Source organism: Schistocerca cancellata, chromosome 7, assembly GCF_023864275.1.
Source record: "Schistocerca cancellata isolate TAMUIC-IGC-003103 chromosome 7, iqSchCanc2.1, whole genome shotgun sequence".
NCBI classification, from domain to species: Eukaryota; Metazoa; Arthropoda; class Insecta; order Orthoptera; family Acrididae; genus Schistocerca; species Schistocerca cancellata.
The window spans coordinates 198,441,539-198,466,163 of record NC_064632.1 but is presented as its reverse complement, the minus strand read 5'-3'; the positions used below and the strand labels follow the sequence as shown (position 1 = coordinate 198,466,163).

Below are 24,625 nucleotides of genomic sequence, written 5' to 3'. Positions count from 1 at the left end.
TATAAGCGACCACCTATTAAAAACACGATCACGACAATGTTACTGTCACCTGCATAAAAAGAGGTCTTGGTTCTACAGGTACATACAATTATCTGTAACGATATCCTTGTTAAAGGGGTCAGGGATTTTCACCTGCCTAGAGATGACTGGGTGTTTGTGTTGTCCTCATCATTTCATCATCATTCATGAAAGTGGCGAGACTAGACTGAGCAAAGGTTGGGGATTTGTACAGGCACTGATAATCACGCAGTTGAACGCCCCACAAACCAAACATCATCATCATCCTTGTTAAAAACTATACATGCTTTACAAATCGAGTATGGTATTCCTTCTGAATGAAGTGTTCTTCCACACAAATACTGCAACACTGAATAGAGACAGTGATCGTGGGGTGCGTATTAACAAACCGAAACTGTGGGTGCACGTCGCCAGCAGTGTATGCTCGTAATAAAATTACCCTTCTCACTGAATTTAGGAAGTGATTCGGCTAAGGATTATTAAGACGATATTTGCAACTCCCTCATGCCAGTGCTAGCTATTTCCCATGCTAACTAACAGCATTTGTAGCGCATTCTATCTCGATACCATGTAGACAGTGTTACAGAGGTTATGTGATATATCCACAGGTTTATAGGCGATTGAGGACAACGGCTGACTGAGAATGATCACATACAGTAGATGGTGTGCTATGTGAGGAATCATTAAAAGTGCAACGCTAGATTAAAGTCGTAAGAAGTGTACAAAATTCTATGGCCAATACACTGGCTTTTCAGATTTATACATCTGCAATTTGGAACCAAGTCTATCCGTTCAACCACACAATTGTATTGGATCCTATGAAGATGTTTTTTTAATTATTACAGCTACTGGTGAACCATATTTTTGGCGCTCTCATATCTCGAAACGAGACACCTCTTTCGAACCTATCTGCTAATGACATCATACAACAAAACTCCAATGTTGTTTTAGACAGCCTCCCTGCATATTGTAACTGTTAATCAGTCTCTGTCCCACCCTCCAAGCAATTTCGTCCAGTGATCGTTCCAGTTTAAGTTGGAACTGAGCAGAAGTCAGAGAGCATTACGTCCACCATCTTCTGCATCCTGTGGAGAAACAGGGTGAACAGGGTTAATGCAACAGGACCATGTTTTGGCCATTTGGCGGAAATGGGAACATGTTGTCGTAGTTCTGCCAACCATGTATAATGTGCAAGGTTAGCACCAAACAAAGCTCCTTCCTGCAACACAAGCTAGTAGAAAAGACAGTACAAGCAGTTATGGTGGTGTTTCTTATCAGGAAAGTTAGGACGACTTCACATCACACAGGAACTGGAAGAACGACAGGGACCTACAATACAGCAGGTCTGCAACTGGAAGCAGTTAATTCCATAAATTATCTGGGAGTACTCATTAGGAGTGATTTAAAATGGAATGATCATATAAAGTTGATCGTCGGTAAAGCAGATGCCAGACTGAGATTCATTGGAAGAATCCTAAGGAAATGCAATCCGAAAACAAAGGAAGTAGGTTACAGTACACTTGTTCGCCCACTGCTTGAATACTGCTCAGCAGTGTGGGATCCGTACCAGGTAGGGTTGATAGAAGAGATAGAGAAGATCCAACGGAGAGCAGCGCGCTTCGTTACAGGATCATTTAGTAATCGCGATAGCGTTACGGAGATGATAGATAAACTCCAGTGGAAGACTCTGCAGGAGAGACGCTCAGTAGCTCGGTACGGGCTTTTGTTGAAGTTTCGAGAACATACCTTCACCGAGGAGTCAAGCAGTATATAGCTCCCCCCTACGTATATCTCGCGAAGAGACCATGAGGATAGTCCGCAGCTCGTGGTCGTGCGGTAGCGTTCTCGCTTCCCGCGTTCGATTCCCGGAGGGGTCAGAGATTTTCTCTGCCTCGTGATGACTGGGTGTTGTGTGATGTCCTTAGATTAGTTAGGTTTAAGTAGTTCTAAGTTCTAGGGGACTGATGACCATAGATGTTAAGTCCCATAGTGCTCAGAGCCATTTGAACGAAGACCATGAGGATAAAATCAGAGATATTAGAGCCCTCACAGAGGCATACCGACAATCCTTTTTGCCACGACAATACGAGACTGGACTAGAAGGGAGAACCGATAGAGGTACTCAAGGTACCCTCCGCCACATACCGTCAGGTGGCTTGCGGAGTATGGATGTAGATGTAGATGTAGATTTCGTTACTGCACTGTGGTGCATTTCCAAATTACATACAGCTACAGCAGTCTGAAGGAAATCTGCGTCTCTCAGGGTGCATTCATGTCTATCACCCAAACATTCTCCCCCTCCTCTTTTTTTTTATACCATCCAACACGAACTATAAAACCGTCACTAATGTCACCTGATAGAGAACTCGATAAGATATTACCCAATCCCTCTCCTTCGATATGCTCAAAACAAAAAACATCTGCATACTGACATTGAGCACATGTGGCAATCCTATTAAATGTACAAGTATTGGTCCATTGGAGCAGGTGACCATGATCGAAGTTGCTTGCACAGACCAATGAAAAGTTTCATCGCATGTACTGTAGGAGGGCCATATCCCACAGATTATCAATTGCAGGAGAGGGTCCCTGTGTTGTTCATTCATAAGCAGTTTGATACATGGTTTTTCTGTTGCAACACATCCAAGCAGTTATAACTACAGCTTTGTACACCACTATACATTTCGTTTTTCCACCACAGCTTCGAGGTTTGTGTCAGATGCTAAACTAACATTAACACATTTTGATCCATTGGCTCTCACAGAAAGCTTGGCAATGCATGGTGTAAACTATGTTGCTCACACGTCACACAGGATGGTTGAAATAAAAGAGAGAGGCAGTGTTCGTTACGGACAAAAAATGTGGAGGATATCGCAACGTCTGGAAACTGGAAGTGTTTGCAACACTGTGGATCATTTCCAACCACCTGTCTGAAGGTGATGACCTCTGCATTTAATCTCATCTTACACAGTGATAGGGTAGCACATGTCTAGGTGTTCTGGTTCAAAGAGACCAAGGGCACTGAGTCCTCATATTGCAGCCATGTAAGTGATCACTGTTTTGGTGTCAGACATCCCTGGAAGCTGTGGCTCCCACCAAGACTTTCTCCATCTCAACCAGGTGGTGTCAGTCAATCATTATGTGGTAATCCACAGCATACCAATGAATGGATGGGATGGTAAAGTCACCGTCCATATGATATGATGCACTGTAATAAGCACCACAGTTGATAGTGCAATCAGTTTTAGCAATTTTACCCGTCTTTCCGTAAGTTTTGGCCAATGACACAACCACATGCTTCCCAATTTCTGTATCATCGCTAAACCACCCTTGCACTCCTTTGTGTGTACCATATACTCGATTGTGAATGTAGATAGATGACTGTTCAGTATTTCCATTCTCTGACATATACACCAGAGTATACCAGACAGCGTCCTATACTGATGCAGTTACGTTATGTACACATTTCTAGAACTTTGATTATAGTGTGGGATTTATGATTACGATTGCCCATCTCTCGCTTTGTGGATGGAAGTCACAGAGTATTCTCACATGCATAGGATAAAGCTGGAGCTTGAAATATTCCACATTATCTTTGACCAACCCTCCCTGAAATATTGTCACCAATTTAATTTGCAAGTGACCAGAAGTAGGAGAGTACAATACCAGCTACATTCCACATCTTGTGAAGGAACAGAGTGAGCTGAGTCCGTAACTGCTGTTTAGTGAAGACTGTTCTGCATCATTCTTATTCATGGCTTCTATCCAAGTGCGCAAGATCTCTCCAGATGCTTGCATGTCGAGGAGGTTAGCATCCCTTATCGCTATAGTAGATATGAGAGTATTGTGGTGATATAACAGATGGTTAAGGAGAATAAGCGTGAGGTTTATGCATGATGGAGCTCCAGAGGAACGGAGTTTGAAGCATTTTTCGTAAATCAACTGTGTTACCAGTTCTAAAGTATTGTTCTAGTGTCTGGGTTCAGTACCAAAAGAGAAATAATCATAGAACATAAACACACGCACTCTTAAGGCTGCTGATTCTACACTTAAACACTCTATAATGTTAAAACCATGTGATTTCCGAAATATTAGTCATGCAGACTGCAACACTCTTAATACTCTAAGGCAGGACATATATGACCATCATCTGACATAAATCCACCCCGCAATTCTTCTGTCCCTCTCATTACAATGACAGACTTCAAGATGATGAAAATACTTTCAACTACACCAAACAAAAACATAGATTCTTTGTGATGCATGCACAATATAACTTTCTGGAGGTGTATAGCAACCACTGTTAACATCCAATTATGGTTAGTAAATTATGCCATGCTCGTAACAATCCTATAAAATGATCGTAAGCAACGAAAAATGCATCTTACAAGGAACCAGACAAACGCAACATGTGAAATTACACTCCATCCTGCAATAAATCTATAGAAATGACAACTGTCAAGCAAATGTGTACACAGGATTTGCAGATTTTTAACACAGCGATCCCTTCGATCATCACTTGGACAAGCGGTAATCGAAGGGATCACTGTGTCAAAAATCTGCGGATACCAGTCACTAAATGTTGGCCCCTATTTTGACTGGACCAGAGGTGGGTTTCTTCCTACACGTTGGTCAGTGGGTCTGAAGATGGCATTTGAAGTTAAGACGGCTGAAAGGCGTTTTGATTCAGCATTTTATATTGACCAGCTCAGGTCCTGCAGCCATCTTTACAGGGGTGCTCATACAGAGAAATAACAAGAGTGTCATTTTATTTCCCTAGAGCACTTTGCCTAGTCTGTGAAAGCAAACTCTAACCGCAGACGAACTTGGCCACGTGATTATGGAACAGTCGCATTCCACTTCACAGTAGGGCCTGTTGTTACTGCAAAGTTATAGAACGGAAAATGAGAGCGAAAAATGTCTCCGCGGACTGCCACGACGACTTACAATTACCGCCATTCGATTTCCTGCCAATTGATTATTCCATCGTAGAAGACGAGATGTGTTTGCAAATTAAATCTGAATAAACCAATGATAGGATGTGGGATTATTAAATTTTAATTTGACCATTTCTTCTACTTATGGATTTATGCCCTCTATTTCTTCACTATCAGATTGCGACGTGGATATGAAAATCTTTGTGACTGTGGTTCTTGTTTGAGTCGCTACTCAGAAGCATAATTTGGTCAGTGTGTTGCTCATTGCAACCTGACACCATCATCCTCTTCGTATTGATGTCAACAACTGTTGCATAGTTTATTAATGCTGCAGTTATTACCTTATAATTAACTAACCAAAAACCTCTATCCTGTACAATTGTTCCCATTGCACATCACACAACATTTCTACTTTTAACATTACACGCGGTGTATCACAGAACATTAGCCTCTTCTGGGCAGTTGCCAGGTGTACATTCAAATGAGCGACTTGTTTATTCCGTAATTTTGCGCATGATGCAGTCATCATGATAACAAGAACGCTGTATGTGTTGTGGATACACTTTCTTCGCTTTAATGCAGTGGTTTACATTTTCTTCTGTATCCTCATGCCATTGATTACTTGATTCTTCCACCTTTTGGGAGTAAATTTCAATCCCAAAGGCAACAGAGGACCCTCCTCCTCTGTTCATTCCTCAAGCCCTTCTTGACAAGACCATAAGATGAATGAGGCTGAATTACACTGGGTCTTCATAGGCCAGTCATGATTTTTAATGAAAACCTAAAAAAAATATATAAAATATGTGATGGTCGACGAAATTTAGCAGTTCTTTGTGAATGAAATTCTGAATGTAGAATAACTCGAGACATCGCATGGGAAACTGAAATAAGAAAAGGACACTGGATTCTAATGTTTACAAATAATTTTCGTCGTGTTGTAGTGGCCAACTTGTGCCAAAATCACAAGGAGGTGTTTATATGTGCTAAAGACTACGAGAAACAATAAGATATTAACTGGACTGCATCATGATGAGACCAAAATGTATAAATAAAATAGAAGACTGCAGATCATATCCAGAGCTGGTATAGGCTCAGATCATAAGCTCATAATGATGAAGTGTACACTGAAACTGAAGAGGACAGAGAAAAAAGGAGTGTACAATGAAGGAGATTCAATGCGAAAAATCAAAGACAGAATGAGACAACACAGAAGTTTTATGAGGCAGTATCCAGCTGCTTGAGTAAATGCATAGAGAGAAGCTCAGTAAAAGGTGAATGAAATGTAATAAAGATGGAAATGATTACGACACTGTGTGACATCAAACGAAGAATGATTACGGATGCCAAACACCACAAATAGCTCAGAACATGCCAGTTCGTTAGTCGAAAAAAAGGATGCTCAGACTGTGAGAGAAAGACATCAATACAGGTTGCTTAGAAATGAAAATAACAGGAAGTTCACACCGGCTAAATCGGAATGGATGAATGGGAGATGATTGCAAGAAAAAAGCCATACAACGTGCAGCCAAATTAAATGTGACTTCGGAGAATTAAAACGTTAAGTGTATTAACCTACAAAAGGCAGACGGGAGACATATTAAATAAAGAAGAAACGACAGATAGATGGAAGGAGCACATCGGAAAATTCTGTGCTGAAGAGGATCTGTCCTGTAACGTTATGAAAGAAGGTACGGAAGTTGTGGATATCGCGCCGAATGACACCAGCCCAAACAAGTCAGCAGCTACTGAAATCTATGAGATGTATGGGAACTAGATTATTTTAATGATTGTACAAATAATTGAAATGAGTGGCAACCAAACGGAAAGACAATTAAGCAATTGGTCTAATATGTCACTCTAGTAAACAGCTTGATAGAATAACATAGAGATGAATGGCTAAAAATAATGAAGATTTGGTTTCAGAAAAGGTACCAGAGAAACGTTTCTGAGTTTCGGCTTGTAGCAGAAAGACAAACGCGGAAAAATCAGGATAATTTCGTAGTGGTTTCACACCTTGAGAAGACAGCAATTAAGGAATTGAAAGACCGTTTCGGAAGAAGGATAGAAGTGTAAGTGGAACAGCAACCACGCTAAGATTTACAGAAGGCATTTTAGTCAAAAGTAAGAAAGACTTTAGCAGACATGTTAGAATGAGATGGACAGCATTTTGCAGTAAATGACTTGAATGTCAACAAAACTAAGACAAAAGTAATGTTGAATAATAGAAAGTAGATTTGAATAATATCAAAATTAGCTGTTGCACACTAAAAGAAAAAGACAAAGAACGAGAAGTGGTGACTTCGCCATCTATGAAGAAACAAACACAAGATGGCCAAAAACAGGAAGATATCAAAAGCGAATTATTGCAGACGAAGAATTCTTTCTATAATAAAAGAAAGCTAATTAAGGATGCCACTTATCTCGTATTGTACGGGTCATCCAGTATTTGAAGTGGAAATTTTGCATTCCGTATCATGAACTTTTGTCCCGTAAAAACGAGCGTTTGTCCTTTTTCTTCTCTAAATATTTTAAAATCCATATTTGATTTGAGGGTAGTAGAAGTTCAGAATAGCGGTATTGCTTTTTTTACATTGAAGCTTTAGAATAAGGAAATCGCGTGATGTCTCGCCATTCGCTGGTAAAGCTGAGCATGCCGGGCTGTTAACTTCGTCTTCTGCCGGGCACTTCCGTGTATTTTCTCTTTCGATTTCCAATGTGATTGTTCATGCTGTTTGAGACTAACAAGTTATCAAAGCTCATCGAAGACATCAGTGTTAAGATGTCAGATTCTAACGAAACTTCAGTGAAAACGACTCCTATGAAGAAAGTTAAACGAGTAAAGTCATATCAAAATCGATTACCTGGGAATCGCATGTACGTGGGTCAACCTGTCACTAGATAATGCCACAATGCCCTATGTTCCGTCTGCGCGCGAGAATTCTCTGTATCTCTAGAAATGAAACCCATAAAGGAAATACAATTCACAAAATAAAATGAAAAATTGGACTCGTATTTTTCAAACCAAATGACCTCTCAAACACAGCAAGATAAAGTATGTGCAGCAGAAATACGGTAAACACTGTGTTTCACGCAGTTCAGTATAACCACAGTTAAGCCAGCAAGGATTGTTCGAATAAGCTGATACCTCATGTTTTTGGGGATTCCAGTATTGCTAACAATGTTTCTTGTGGAAGAGCGAAGGGAGAAAGTTTTACGCAAGATACACTGGCTCTACAGTCTCTAAACGATGTGACCGAACTTATTGTAAAAAATGTTTCTTTTCAGTTGCAACAGACGCCAGCAATAAAGGCAATCGTAAAAATGTATCCTCCCTATGAAGTATACTTCACGTGGTGTACAAACCAAACTGCTGGACTTTTATGAAAGTGCTAATGAAACAGCAAGCTCGATTCATGACTGTGTCATTAAGGTAGTTAATGAAAATGGCCTGCCTTTAGACAAGACTGATGCCTATGCAACAGACAACACTAATGTCAATTACGGTAAGCACAATTCTGATTTAAGCGGCTTCATGATGCACATTGCAGAATTTTTAAATCAAATTGCTCAGTTCATATCGTCCATAATACAACGAGGTATGCAACTGATTGCGTTGATATAGACATAGAAAACGTTATTCTAAAAATACGTAGTCATTTCTCCACATCTGGGAAGGGCCGCGAAGACCTGAAGAAATATTTTGAGTTCGTAGACATTGAATGGGTGGAGTATTGAGACACGTTACGACTCAATGGCTTTCTTTAAAACGTGGAGTAGAAAGATTAATTTACAATTGGCCTGCTATCAAAAGCTACTCCAAATTACTGGGAGAGGTCTGTTCCAATGATCAGAAGAAGTATTTTGAAGCAAAAGATGAACTTAAGGATATATTGCTAGAAATCCATTTACCTTTCTTCAGCAATGCAGCTAAGATTTTTGCTCAGAGCAACAAGATCTTAGAAAAAGTCACCGTTCCTATAGTTGACACAACAAAATATGCTTACTGACGAGAAAACTGGAACAAAAGAAAGAAGATCCGTTCTCCGGAATTGCAGTTAACAATACAATGGAAGCTCTCTCTTCTTCAGAAAGAACCAATGTGGAGAAAGTTTTACGCAGTTCTATCAAGAACACTTAAACTACCGTCAACAATCGCAGGAGAAAGTCGCAGCGAAGCTACAATCTTTTTTGGTTAAACAGAAGGATAGATTTACTTCCCTGGGAGCTATAGTGAAGTCCTCTAATTAACTGAAGTAATTGATATCAGGAACTTTGTGAAGAGTTTTGCCTTGTTGGCAAGTTCAGAACATGGCTCAAAGAAGTGATTCTCAATGTTTATTGGTCATCAAGGACAACAGAAACTAACAGAATTAGAAAACTTGTGTCTTTTGTAGTGAGCGTCCCTGGATCAAACGCATTTCGAATGCATTTTCTCCTTAATGTCTAACAAATGGCCACACAGTACAAACAGGTGTTTAATAGATCTGATTAAAAGTGAACTGCTAATTACTATAAACATGAATGTGTCTCGTAAACAGTTCTATTGCATGATAAAGTTATAGCAATTTTAAAGTCAGCTAGGCAAAAGTGAAGTACAGGTGGAGAAAATAAAATAGTTCTATTACTGTTTTTCTGCATGCTTTGTCATACCTAATGTATTGCACTGCATGTACTGTTAAGAGGCTGTGAGTTCCTTTCTTTTACGAATTTCAATAATTATCTCATTCTTTTAATGAAACTAATTATGTTATTGAAATTGGTACAAAACGTTTGATTTCCTAGTATTTATGAATTGTTCCATATTTTTGTGAAAAATCCCGTGTTTTAGATAAATGTTCCTTATTTCTTACACCCAAAAGTGGCAACCCCAGAGCCAATACAAGTATCTCTATTTTTCTTGGGTAAGCACGATTATGCTGCCTCATTTGCCGGGCCGACTCCAGGAATTTTGCCGCCCTGTGTGAAAATTCTAAGCCGCCCCCCCCCCCCCCTCCACTTGCATTTTCAGATACAGTCAAACTTTTTTACAATCTCCTTCATCCATGAAGTTTTACTTTCACACATCACACTTCCTCCAATTACTCACACGTGTTTATGACGTGAAAACCTGTAAGACCAGAGCCCGGTATGGGGCACCAGGAAACGTTTATGGTGTAATACCATTTGAGCTATAGCTTCTAAATTATGTCAACCAAAATTGTATCAATCGCAGAGTATACAGGGTGTCAGAGGAATGCAAAAGATTCCAGTAAACATGGGCTCTAAAATGCATACCTCAAGGGCTATGAGCACTTCTTCATCTTCGATGGTGTGAAACAGATCTCTTCTGTTGGAAACTCTTTGCTTTCCATGTTTTTCGAAGCGTTGGTATGGACCAAAACAAGAAAAGAAGTCCAGTAAACATGGGCTCTGAAGTGCATAGCTTAACAGCTATGAGCACTTGTTCATCTTCACTACTGTAACACATGTCTCTTGTACTGAACATGTGTTTATTGCTCTTAAGGTATGCATTTTAGAGCCCTTGTTAACTTCTTGTTTTGGCCCGTCTCAAAATACGGAGAGCAATTGAGCTTCCAGTTAAAGAGATTTGTTTCACAGTATCGAAGGTGAAGACGTGCTCGTAGCTCGTAAGCAATGCATTCTAGAACCCATGTTAACTAGAATCTTTTGCTTAAAATGGTCGTTCCTGTCATATCCCTGTATAAGGAAAATCGATTCACTTTTTTCTCGTTCCCTGAGCAGCGGGGGGCGTACATCACAAGTTCTACATTGTCGGCAGTACTGGTGGCGCTTCTGCTGCACAAGACGGAAGGTAATAGGAATGCTTTATTTGTGGAAAATAAGTGTATACATATCCAATCCGTAGAACAAAAAGGAAAAACGACTATGGTCGGAAATCGAGAAGACGTGCTTTCCGACATGCTACGACCTCCAGTTTTGAAAACACTTTTATTTATTGCATTGAAAAGTTAAATTCCAAATAAAGTTGTTGGAACGCAAATAGTGTGCAATACCACGAAAGAGCGTAAAAGTTCGTGCAGTGCAGTTTAGTTGCTTCAGCTCCAAAATAAGGTTTGACAGGTTTTTTTATATATGATCTTAACATTAAGAAAGAAAAGTCGAATGAGGAACACTCAAAGAAGTTACAGACAAAGCAGAAAAAATTTACAAGAGCTTGACAATAAGAAGACCAATGTATAATCTATTAATGGCAGATCCAAAGGAGAGGAAGTGACGGGGAAAGGATCCACTCATCGTTCCGCGTAAACGCCACTTAATCCTAATGTTTGTATTGAAAAGACTATGGTGTGTGATGGGCAGTGCACATTTTACTTATTCTTTTTTTTTATTTCAGTCTGTTGGCTTTGGGTCGTGCCAATTCAGCCATCTCACTAATGGAAAGACGATAAAACGTAGCTTATTGAAGAATTTCGTCAGTTACGACGATTCGAACATAAGGGCAACATAAAATCCAGTTCCAGAGTGGAGAAAGTATCTGACTCAGCGTGGAATCGAACCTGGCCCGCCGGCCGCGGTGGTCTAGTGGTTCTAAGCGCTCAGTCCGGAACCGCGCGACTGCTACGGTCGCAGGTTCGAATCCTGCCTCGGGCATGGATGTGTGTGATGTCCTTAGGTTAGTTAGGTTTAAGTAGTTCTACGTTCTAGGGGACTGATGACCACAGATGTTAAGCCCCATAGTGCTCAGAGCCATTTTGAACCTGGCCCCCGTCGATTAGCAATCTGTCACGCTGAATGCGCAACTACCGATTCGGACGTTGCTTATGCTTTAGTTATTTATTACATAGTATTTTTTTTTCTCAGCTATACTGTAATAGGTGTTTAAGCTTGTCGTATAGGAGCTGTTACGCCATCATTTGCTGGCATTTATCTTTACTTATGAATTGTGAAGGTTTCCACTTCCGTAGGGCCTTTCAAGCTGAAGTGGCGTCCTATGCACTGGCTCGGTTCGCCCCCCCCCCCAACCCTCCCTCCCCCCGCCGCCCATGAAGAGGCCTTGCCCTCTCGCGTAACTTCAGTAAAGCCATATCGAGTAAACAGTGCTTATCGAATAAGATCTTTCGATGGGAACTCTTGTTCGTTTACATTTTAGTGCACCCTTGTAAACAGCGACTTGTCATATTGCCACTGGTGTACACATTTAGCAACATACGAGTGTGAAAGGAAATATCAATCCACGCTCTAGGCGATGTCTTGTGTCTTTGAAATGGCTGCAAACAGTTAAATAAAAAAAAAGTGAAAATTCAATCCTTCTAGGCAAACACCTACCCTTCACTAATAATATATTTATTACCTCTTTGTGGACCAATTTAAAGAATGCGGCGCCTCAGGCAACTGATTTCATTTTGTGTTCAAAGACAGTCTTTTTAAAGGTACACCTTACCATTGCACCTTACAAAAATTATCACAGGATCTTCCCGAGACGCTAACACTCGGCATTTAGTTAATATGTCACTGGATATATCACCCCACAAGCTCTCTAAATAAGACAAAGAATTGATAACTGTTTTCAAATAATTTTTGAGGAAGTAAGACATAACGCACCTTCACGCATTTTGTCAGTCTGCTTCAGGGAAAACACAAACAAAAACCAAATACGACTATGGCTCCCTTTTCGCTATGAAACTTCCTCTGCAAAGGAGTAACCACTCCACTATTAGAGCATCCCGTAATTATTTTCTTAACACTTTTTTATTCAGATGCGGTTCGACGATTATTTTGCATTGGTGCGTCTGACCACGTTAGCTAAGAACATGGCGCTTAAGCAATATGTTCTGTAATAGTGTCACGTCCGATCACGAAGCGCACTCACTCAAATTTGGGGCCGGTCAGTACAATCTGAAGAAACAACCCAAAATCAATTTTTTTTCTTTGTTATTGTCATTTGGTTTCACGATCATACATCCGCCCAGAATTTATGTCATAAACAATTATCAGTTTTAAGACCTATTTATATACAGTGAAAGCCATGTAATGTGACCATTTCGTATCATTTTGAAATATCTACTGCAACGTTCCAAGCGCTTCCAGTCTGACAGCGATTAAAATTCATTTATCTTGAAGCAAGAGATCAGCTTACCTGTATCTACTAAAACGGCACTCATTTATAGCAATGCTTCATACAAATAAATCAAGGGTATCTTAATTAAATCATTGCACTATGTTAGGGTGACCAGATGTCCCGTATTTTACGGGATCGTCCCTTGTTCAGCGGAAGTGTGCCGTGTCCCGGCAAAATACCTTACATACTTGTATTGTCCCGTTTCCTATAACCGTCCCGTATACTCTGAAATATCGTGTTTTATGTATCGTGTAGCATAACTAAATGTAGAATGAATGTGGTCATCCCCAAAGAATAAAGAAAATAAGCACTTCGATAAAATCAAACTGAACGAGACACGATTTTTGATGTTCCTCGACTGTGTTCAGTTCAAATGTACCTTTGTTTGGAAGGCTCGGCGAAGTCGAAACTTGAGCAAAATTCGATGAAAATATTTTGAGAAAAATATGTGAAGATCAGCTTTTTGAGGAAGCGAACAAACTGTAAATGAAATACCATGAATTAAAAACTGTTAAATGTGCTAGTGAAAAATGATCTATCGTCGTTGCATCTCACGGTATCTGCTGCTAAAATTTGCGATTCATTGAGTTTGTTCAAATTCTACCTGGCGCTAATGCTACTTCCGAAAGAGTGTTCTCTAACACAAACGTTTCATGGGTTGATGAAAAGAAATTGTTCATGAAATAATTACAACCAAGACTCACTTTCGTAACACGTGTCGATTCATTTCAACCGCTAGTTTGGTTCCATAGTTTGATTTTGGAAATCTGATCTTTATTTTCTGTTCGGTACTAAAAAAAGGAATTCAAAGGCAAATTTTGTATTCACTATTGTCCTAACATTACCTGTAACAGACAACGCGAAAAATTTAATCAGTTTTGTTTTAGCTATTCGGACAGCCAGAAAATGGCTCTAGGAAAAACAAAATACAACCGCATGTGCTTCCTAATGCAATCACTACAGCGTTTCACCCAGGAATTTACAACCAATTATAATGATTAAATTAGACTACCTTTGTGTATGCAAATTAGTGATACTCCGACGCAAAGGCACAATCCGGCTGCACATGTCATGACCGCCGTCGCCATCCCCCCCCCCCCTCTCTTACCAGAAAAAAAAAGAGGGAAACGGGCGCTCTAACGTACTAAGTTGTACGTTGCATATGAACTGGCGGGCAACAATAAGTTATATTGCAAACGAGGAGTGGGGGGATGAGAGACGCTAAAAAAATTTGTACCCCCCAGGGCCCAGCCGTGGATCCTGTTCGCGAGAGACGCATACAGGCTGCTGCGTTCGCCGCCGCCAACCCCGGAACTAGAAAAAATATCCCAAAGCGAATTCTCATGCCACCGTCAGTTCAGTATCATAAGAAAGAACATAAAATAGATCAGTAGCCAGTGTACCTACAGCCATTAGCCGTGAAATCTCCAACCCATATCGCCTGGGTCAGGCAAAGCCAAAAAACGATGTATTCCAAAAAATTGAATACAGAAAATATTCGCATTTATCTGACCGCTATCCGATACACAGAAAAATGATACGTGCAAATCTCTTACAAACTAGAGGCCTGCCTCTCATGTCCACAAAGTCTTAACTAATTGCAATTAAAGTAGTTAGGAATTAAACGGTTTTTCGAGACTTTTGAATCTTATATTTTAAGAAACTGTCTGGATTCACCCAACCAATGAAGTACATTACATCCCTTAGCCTTTCTACACGCTGCCTGCCTTAATAAAAAGTCTGATCCGTTCTTGTCGCGACGGTAACTGATCTCACCTGTTGAGAGTAACAGTACGTCTACTTCCACACAATTTACGCTACAGCAAATAATTACTCCCGTTTCATATATCTAGCTACCATCTAACACTACAGTTGCTTAGCTTACGTTAATGGGAAAACATTGCACATATGGATCTAAAAGAGAAAAATCATTTCTTTCAAATAAAATATCTGTTCTCCACACACACATTTGTAAGGTCCTTAACCAAAAACCACTGTATTCACAGAAATTGTCTATTTTGAATTTCAGCCGTACAGTATGCGCAACAAGCATCAAGTCACAACACATTTTCAGCTTCATTGTAAAAAATAAAACAAAAATGAAATAACAAGGAACTGCTGAACCTTATTCTGAATGCTACAGAAAAAGCCCTTTCCAATAATTCTGATGAAATCCACTATTAGTGAAAAATAAGCAATACTATTACATACATCAGAAAGCACACTGGTGCAGTACATCTGCCATACGCACTACACCTCAGTACGTGAAACGGGGCGAAAATTACGTCTTAACATGTAGTAACCAATGACTTGCATCTGGGCAATTTTGATTGGATACTCAATGCAAACCATTGCAATAATCAGTTAATATATTTTTGAACAAACTTCTCAGTTGCATTAATGGCATGCATGATTTGCTAAAGTACCTGCAGTGGCATCATATGCAACAATATTATCCATCTCCTACCACTTACCTTTGAGATAATTTCTTTGACGCCTGCGATTGTGTTTGAAGTTATTTGCATCAATGAGCGAAGATTTAAGACAGAAGCATACTACTGTTATCAACATAATGTGTACGTACCACCTGTATTCCCAGCAACGTCAACTCATTGTTCAAAACAAATTTGAGCAATTCATAAATAGCTTGCTACATAATAAAGCCCCTTTCCACCTAAAAATCAACACCTACACGTTAATTGCTTTATGTCCACAGGCATTTACGTAGATCATTTCGTCAACACTGAAATAGTCTGAACAGTACTATAAGCAGGTACTTCAATTTCAAGTGGTGGACACCAAGCAACAGCAACACCCAAAACATGTAACATTCACACACTAATAAATTCATACTCCGTTACTAATAAATACACCTATCACAACCTGCCACCTTTCCACTTAGAAAAAAATTACGTTCCTTATCTCAGGTTATTAAGCACATCAGGATGATAAAGCAAAGGAACAGACACTCAAACCGGGAACAGACTCACATGGAAACTGGATTCGTCAAATTAAAACACCACAAGTTTAAAAAATCTCAAGTTTCAGACTTTTATTTGTATTGGACAATTTGTACGTACATCTTCAGGTATGCAATGTGAAGTCTAGCGTCCAGCTACGTCAGCGCCATTATCGTAGTAACCACTGCGCCTCTGGTGAGCGCTCACAGAACTTCATAGTGCAACCACCACTAGATGGAAGCAGCACAGCAATGTGCGGCACTTATCGAACTATTGCTGCTCCCCATTCCTGAACTAGAATCCAGAGCCAATAATGCTTCCAATTTCGCACCACTATTTGCACAGGGCAATACGTTTCCTACACTTACCGCACAGGAATTCATCCCTGAGAAAATAAGCTCTTCATAATACTACCAATATCCCACTAATATGCACATACTTGGAAGGGTTGAAATAAGAAAGCACATTTAATTCTAGCCACTTTTAGTCACTCATTAGAATTACAAGTTCACTACATACTCCCTAAATTTACAGCAATTTTCCTTTCCTAACACTTCCCTTTAAATGCCAAAAAACAAAGTTTAGAAAATATGGTTTCAACTATCAAACATGGAATGAGCAGAGCATGTACAGTCATCAACTGACCATGTAACAGACAGGTATTCTCTTAAGAGAAAAATGTTACAATACATGTATCTACACGTTTACATCAACTGCAACTATTTAGGAGATCTTCAAAACAAAATTGAATTAGTACATACTTTACTAGAGAAACAATTTATTGCCTCTTAAGACTGATTCTTGCTGGCAGTTAACACTGAAAGGTGCACATTTGTATCAAAGTGGTCAAATTTATTCCACTGCTGAGGTTTTTGTGGTCTATTTTTCTTTTTTCAAAAATCTTTGTACAGTAAAATTGTATTCACTGTTCACAATAAAAAAAGGTAGCTATTCTATGTTACAGCATGACGAAACATATTACAACTCGAAAGTAGGAGTGGAAACAAAACACTTTTAAAAAGGAAACAACTCAAATGAAACAAAATCCTCCTGTTATTACAAAATATTGTTTCTTTCACAACTTAAACTCACACACACAATATTCGTCATTCCATTTGGTTGTAAACGTTTCTTTACATTTCATTACTATTAATGAAGTACTTCCAATATCGTCTTTACAAGGCTGCCCTCAGCCTATAATCCCTGCTTTATTTCAAATTCGTAATGGGGGAATATTCACAGTTTAAGTGAGAAATGAAAATCAAATTTAAATAAAACCATGTGTTGTGAATGATTTAGTATATTTTAAAATCCCCCATATAAAATTATTAAATTCATATTCCACTTCAAAACTTGGAGTTAAGGAGTGAGCCTGGGTATCAGTGTTAAAGTTCTCCCATTCTTTCAATACTGTCACACAATGTATCAGGACTAAACTACCACAGTAAAAAATTAGTCACTCATACAGTAAAACAGGGTACATTGCAAGGGTTTTTATTTATTTATAAAAAAGACCTACCGGTACCTTAGCCCAAATGTTTCCAACTAACACAGCACACGCCATAGAACTTCAATCTTCAGAACTGTTTCGATGGTTAGACAGAAAGAAAAAAGAATGACTATGTAATCCATCATCGAAGTCTTTCAAACTGATGTGAATTTTTTCACTCCATAGTTCCAAGCTTTTAGTGAAGCAGGAACACGTCGCTCACTTTCTGTATACAAGTCTTTATAGCACACTTCTCATTATGCATCCTCTTCATCTTCTTCACCTTCCCCTTCTCCTTCACCCTCGTCTTCTTCCTCTTCTGAAACAAGTACATTTCAGTCAAGTAAAACATAATGCAACAGTTCACAAAGGCACAAATATAATCATGGAACACTTAAATTAAACCAATGTAATACAAACCTTCTCCCTCATCTAATTCTTCCTCTCCCTCTGGAAGTTCTTCCTCTTCTTCCTCCTCCTCTCCTTCCACATCTTCCTCATCCTCTACGTCATCCTCCTCGCCATTCTCCTCTTTTTTCTGTTTTTTCGCATCTTCTCCTTTAGACTGAAAAAAGAAAGGACTTGTAAACGTACATATCAATTTTGTTTACGAACATTCGTATGATGTGTGAACTAATTAAACTGTACACAAACCCACTAAATATTTACCAGCTGTCAAACTTAAGGCAACAGGCGATTTTTACATGGGGAACTAAACTTGAGCGCATGTATACTTATTTAATCTGGAAGCATCAACACAGAAATTTCATATATATATATATATATATATATATATATATATATAATTTCCAAAAACACCAACGTACAACACTTTATGACTGCTTTATTACGCCACAGTACAGCGAAATAAAACATTCCCCAAGAAAGGTTGTGGCTGTTTGCGGTTTTTCCAGGGATATTTACAAATTTTAAACAGCATTTCCTCAAAAATGGCAGCTGGCATGTTGGAGGAATTTATTATATTTTATTTGCACTTTATAACTTGCAATTAGTGTTCTAGCTCAAATTATTTCTGATTAATGGCGAAACTAGAAAGCAACGATTGTGCTGTCAAGATTTCAAAAACAGATCATTGCGAAACTCTTCATAGCCTATGCCTTTTTGTAAAAAAAATAATCCAAGTGCTATGAAATTATTCGTACCGTCATAAAACAAATTTGCGCTACATACTTGCGACAGATGCACTAAGCTTTTATTTAAAAAAAAACGCCGCATGAAAAACATTCTATTCGTACACGACGTAATATAAGTTTTTACCAAGTACCACAAAGCGCATCTTAACACGAATATGCAACGCTAACTTCATTATGATAAGTGACGACACGGAACACTGGAAAAAATTAGTTTTTTAATTTATTTATAAACTGCTTTAAATACCCGGAAAAGGTCTGTGCAATATTGCTGTAATTAATCATTACAACTTTCCTAATTACACAGCCCGTCTTTTCGATAACCGGAAAGTACCGCAAAGTGTTTATGCGTGCCCCGGCAAGCAATACAAGCTTATTACGCAGGGTGCCACTTCTCTGGAAGCGTAACTTACAATACAAGTAAAAAACTTAATGGCGTAACTAAAGACAAAAGAACCTGCGAAGCGGAATCAGCGTAAAAGGAACAAGAAAGAGCGCGAAGATCAAGACATAAAGGAACAGCAAACCATTGCTAACGACATCGATTTTCTGGTAACCTGTAGAGAGGCTAGGTTCTCGAGTCCGCCCCTCTCCGCGTCTATGCTTGTGATTGGATGCCACGGACAACTCCCACCCTACGGCTCCTCCCCCAACTAAATCTCCCCTTTTGCGACTTTATGGCCGTATATTACTATATGCGCTATCTATGAAACACGCCGGAAACGATAAAACAGACACGCAAAGAAAGGAAAAAAAAAAGGCATTTTGATTAGCTGTAAATGTGTGGAGCATCTAATGATGAAACAAAGTCAGCAAGAACATCCTGCTAGCCGAAGTTTATTCACAGCAACAAGTTAACGTAAAGGATTTTATATAAAACTGTAATAATACGCATAAGTTATCACACTCAAAAATCGAAGTCTCGGAAGGAAATCCTAACGCCATGACTAATCCATCGTAGAACTATTTTTAAAAATAAATATCACTACGAGTTCAAAGTTCAAAAATAAATAAAAAATAAATAAATAAAAAAATAAATAAATACGATACTGCAATTTCACATAACAGCTACGCTACGACACTGAATTACATAAGTTCAGTCAAAAACTAAACTCGATCTTAAGATTCCCGCGCAGTGCTACCATTTGCAAACCCATACCGGCATTCACATAATTGAAGTTGCGAAATCGGCTGACAAAATGCACACACAACGCAGATAACATTAACAAAATCTAACTTTAACACTAATTACATTCACATTATCACCAAATACTAATGTTATGTCAACACGATAGTACGCACAACCCAACACTTTAAAGCGTCGTCCTACATTACCACACGAGTAATGCTTCACATATATTACTCACCTCTGCTGGCCTCTTAGTGCCTTTAACTTCTGATTTTGCATCACCTCCCGCCTTCTCGTTGTTTTCTGTAACTTTGTCGACAGCGACTTCAGAGTTATTTTCCTTAGAACTCATCTTTACCGGAGAGATTCGAAGTGTACTTCGCGTAACGCACTTCCAACTGGCTTTGTTCAAAAATGAAGATGGCGCGGGCTTGAAGCTCGATAAACCGGTGATTGGTTGATGACGCAAAGAACTTTGTCGAAGTCCATATAAGAAATTAAACCAGTTATTTCGAACAGAAAAAATATTACTGTCGTAAATTCAAAGTAACTACAGATGAAATTTTGAATTTGGGCAGAAATAAAATATATAATTTGCTAAAACGAGGGGTTGGAGAGTACATTCACCGAAAATAGCAATTGGGTTTGAGGCTATCAAAGCCTGTCAACCAAAGATATATCTGTAGTTTCCGCGAGATCTCGATGACACGATGTCGATATATAGGTAATGCAAACTCTATCAGTACTAAAATTCATGAATTATGTTTCAACTATTAATACTCGAAAAATCTTTGAGAAATATTACTTAATACTCTCATAGAATATTCTGTAAGCAAGTAATAAAAAAATGTAATTTCTATCTTACGTACTAACTGCTTAAAATGACGCGAACAAATAAATATGTTCATTACATTTGCGTTATTTTAACCTTCCAGAATATCCGTCCATGAGAACTTAGTTCTTTTCATTGGTATATTTTATTATTAAATTCCATTATAAAATTTACTTTTTTAGAAAGGAATACTGCAGAGAACATCTATCAACTTGACCCTATTGTGAACTGCTATTTACTGAGCAAATATATTTCAAATTCATTAAGCATTTGTTTCAACAAAGAATAACTGTGACTGTGGAGCAGCTTATATCTTTGTCGTCGATCTCCACGACTGCTCGGTACTCTGTCTGTGTAGATCTTTGATTGCAGGCAACATGGTGAGTAGAAGTTGTGATTGATGTAATCCGTAAGCATCTGTGAATTACAATGGTATTGTACATTATGTTACATTGTTTTATGTTCCTAAAAATATCGTCTATGGTATTTTTGTGAAAGTTAAATAAGTTAGTAATTCATTTATTTTATTGTTGTTTGATATATAGGTTAACGTTCCGAAACAACGTAGGACGTTCTGCAAGAAATGCAAAAAGCATAAGCAGCACAAAGTAACTCAGTACAAGAAGTCTAAAGAAAGACAAGCGTCACAAGGACGACGCCGATACGACAGAAAGCAGCAAGGTTTCGGTGGACAGACGAAACCCATATTCAGGAAAAAGGTGAGGTTGTCAGTTACTGTACATTTTATGTATGCTCCGGGCGAAGTGAAAAATGCGTTGGCTGCTTCTGCTAAAGTGCCAAGGAACTACATTCAGTGTTCAAGTGGTAGTAAATCACTTGTCCAGATTAAAAATTGTGTTGTGTACATTGGATTCGATTCCATGCTTTGCCCTTTTGAAGTGATCTTCAAACATTTGATGTTGCAAGTATAATAGTGGATGGGACTGATCATTGCGTGTTAACCAAATCATTTCGTGTACTACAGCCAGTTTCATCCAGATGAGTAATTAAAGTGGTCAGCATTTAGCATTTTTATATGCAAATTAAGGAAATAGCTTTCACTGCATTTACTAATTTGCTACTAATAATTTAAGTTGAAAGATTTAAGTAGGCAATATTAAAATGTTAAGTTTCAGTTCAAATTTAATATTTCAGGCGAAAACTACGAAGAAAATAGTTCTGAGAATGGAGTGCACAGAATGCAAATACAGGAAACAAGTTCCTTTAAAACGCTGCAAACATTTTGAACTTGGTGGTGACAAAAAGAGGAAGGTATGTACAGTTGATTTAAGACCTACAGAAGGATGCATAACCAGTTTCTCCCAAGAGTTTTCGAATTACAACCACATATTATACTGCTTTAGTAATGGTTATGCATCCTTTCATAATCTTTGGTGTGAGCAATTTCCATGTTTGTTTGGTTTCTAATTTGAACTTTTCTTTCTGTTGTAGGGCCAAATGATCCAGTTCTGATTATTTGTAAATATGGTTTATTAAATAAAATGATGATAACATAACAAGTTCCTTTTATTTATGTAAGTTTTCATAAGTTCACTAACAATTAGTCACTGGAGTCAGTGTCAGATTCAATCTCTTCCCTCACTTGTACCTTGGACAGTGCTCCATAATTGCTGAAATCAAAACAAGACAAATTAGAGTATATTAATGAGTGCTAATGATGGAGAAATTAATTTTCAAATTTGAAATGAAGTTGATTTATGTTGGACTGTGACATGTGCATGAACTAGAAGTGACATCTAAGTAACCATAGTATTTCCCAGTTACAATCAATTACTATTAACATTTAAGATATAGTAAGCCAGAACAAATTAACAGTTGCATCATAAATTCAATGATAAATAAGTAAAACGAAACAGTTTGTAAAATAGTACCAAGGTAATGAAGTAAACTGGAATTTTAATGATGAATGAGGTTTAATATTCATATTACTGTAGTCATTACAACACAGTATGTTTTGATGTATTGTCTGGAATAACATGTCTTTGCTGTTGTTCAAGCAATTTTAATACTTGATCTCCAATTGTATTTTCATTTGATCAAGAGGAAAATGTTATGAATGGGGAAAATAAGATTGACAGGAAAAACTGTTTGCTGTTTCTGTATAGTGCAAGAATTAAACGATCTGCAGGTACAAAATGCTATGGGTACCTACTCAAGAACACTTGGATCCATTCCTTCGGCTTGCATCTTCATTCTTACTGCCTGTACTGGAACCCCCACTTGAATCATACGTACAAACTTTGAAAGTGCAGGATCAATTTGTGGTTGAGGGTCTGGTTGCTCTGTTGTGGTTTCAGTAGTAACTGGTGGCTGCAGTTCTTCTGGTTTATCTGCAGTACAAGCCTCTGTAACTGGAACCTCATCAAGACCCGCAATGGAATTCAGCTGAAAGTTGAAAAAGTAAATTCTTAATAAATTTTTAAAATTCAAATTGGGACACTATGACAAAGAATTTAAATATGTTTGTATTTTTATTGCCATGCAATACTTCACAAGATCAAGCCACTACTCCTGCTTAAATTGTGAAATTGTAATAGCAGATAGTGTCTGTGTAAGTACTTAATCTGATGTTTTTAAAGTAATTAAGAACTGACAGTGTCTAGTAGTTTCACAGAATGCTTGTTTACAGCAGAAAGTTTCCCCTAGACTATTCTTCCTATTTGCTTGTCAATGTTACACGATTTGAGGCTTGGGCACAAAGTTACACATAATACAACAAATATTTAGTTGATGTAGTATACTTGACACTGGGGTTTCATTGTAAAGATGCAGAGATGACAAAAGGATTGAAAGCACTTTTAATGCGACATTTTGCAAAAATAGTTGAAGACTCAAATACATTTCCTGATTTGCAGAAGCTGACTTCAGTACAAATTAATCCTTTAGCTTTATTTTCCTAATCAGCTATTGTGGAAGGTACTGCTGTTAGGGTGGTGGCTCCATATAAAAATAATTTTAATAGTGGTTTACTACCCCTGTATTTAGCTTAACCTTGGAAGGTATACACACACTTGGAGAGAGCAGACACATGGTGGTGTTTAGTTTTGAAGCTCTAGTGTCATAATGAAGTGCATAGATGTAAATAGCAAGCTGAGGCATATGAAAGGCGAGAGGATATTGGTATGAAGAATATAGTATGGATGCATAATTCCTTAGTTCTAAGAACACACAATTATCCTAGGGAAGCTTGTGTGTAATACAGTCTACCATAGTATATCTTTAGTGTTACTATCTCACACAGAACACTTTAGTAGGGGTGAATTCAGCTTTCCTGCACCTTATTAATGCTTTGTGTGTGTTTTCTAAATACATACTCATGATGAAGTTACTCTGGGGCATGAATCTGTAAATGTAAGTATCATTTCATACAACTACTGGATTATTACGTGCTAAAATTTAATGATTCTGTTGGGTGTTATCTATGTAAACATATTTTGTAAAAATCTAGTAAAATAACTTTTTGTGCTCTAATAGGACAGTGTCATTGGAATCATTACTGTATGCCTGCAGAGCATACATTTTTGGTCAAATATATTTCCACTTTTGTAAGGGCATATTGTGTTCCCTGAGCATCTACTCTTAGGCAAAAGTTATAACTGTTGTAAACATGAACCTTGGTTTCACCACCACATTGCTTTACTAGGCATGGTCCTATTAAGAGGTGAAAGTCATTGCATTCCTCTAACCTTTGAACTGACTTTGCCCCGCCAGTTATTTAGGGAACTTCAGTTTAACATTCCTAATTATGTGCACCTCACTTTTTTTTTTTCTTTTTTTTCCCCCCCGCACTATCAAACATTGCAAGAGTTGGTGGAAGTGATAAGTGAAGGATACAAGGACTGATTGCATTGTGCAAAACAAACTAATGGTTAATAAGTGTCAATTTAACACCACACAGCTGGCTGTATTGATATTGCTTCAGCATAGTTTAGGGAATCACAATTTAATGTGTATTGTGCATTCGTTTCTACATACACCATTATCAGATGAAAGTCGCACAACGTGCCT

General features: G+C 38.3%; 3 protein-coding genes across 4 annotated transcripts in view; 1 reads left to right on the top strand and 2 right to left on the bottom strand.

The window, feature by feature from the left end:
• Nucleotides 1-16,461: 16,461 nt before the first annotated feature.
• On the bottom strand, nt 16,462-20,712 carry LOC126092698 (glutamic acid-rich protein). Its single transcript, XM_049908421.1, has 4 exons — nt 20,693-20,712; nt 20,003-20,294; nt 17,905-18,049; nt 16,462-17,803 (listed from the first exon to the last, which is right to left on the bottom strand). The coding sequence occupies exons 1-4, from the start codon at nt 20,710-20,712 to the stop codon at nt 17,742-17,744; spliced, it is 519 nt and encodes a 172-aa protein (XP_049764378.1). The 3' UTR covers nt 16,462-17,741.
• Nucleotides 20,713-20,834: 122 nt separating this feature from the next.
• LOC126091957 (60S ribosomal protein L44) lies at nt 20,835-22,116 on the top strand. Of its 2 annotated transcripts, none has more exons than XM_049907294.1 (4): nt 20,835-20,976; nt 21,142-21,315; nt 21,752-21,868; nt 22,049-22,116. In XM_049907294.1, exons 1-4 carry the CDS (start codon nt 20,974-20,976, stop codon nt 22,067-22,069), a joined length of 315 nt encoding a protein of 104 aa, XP_049763251.1. In that variant the 5' UTR covers nt 20,835-20,973; the 3' UTR covers nt 22,070-22,116. The 2 variants fall into 2 exon arrangements, with proteins under 2 accessions (XP_049763251.1, XP_049763252.1); XM_049907295.1 differs by having other exon boundaries at nt 20,972-21,028.
• Nucleotides 22,070-24,625, bottom strand: part of LOC126091956 (WASH complex subunit 3) — a 54,299-nt gene continuing 51,743 nt past the window's right edge. The window contains exons 3-4 of the mRNA XM_049907293.1: nt 22,770-23,002; nt 22,070-22,227 (exon numbers count right to left, since the gene is read on the bottom strand). Coding sequence (XP_049763250.1) covers nt 22,158-22,227; nt 22,770-23,002 — 303 coding nt within the window. The 3' untranslated portion in view covers nt 22,070-22,157. The remainder of the gene's footprint in view (nt 22,228-22,769; nt 23,003-24,625) is intronic.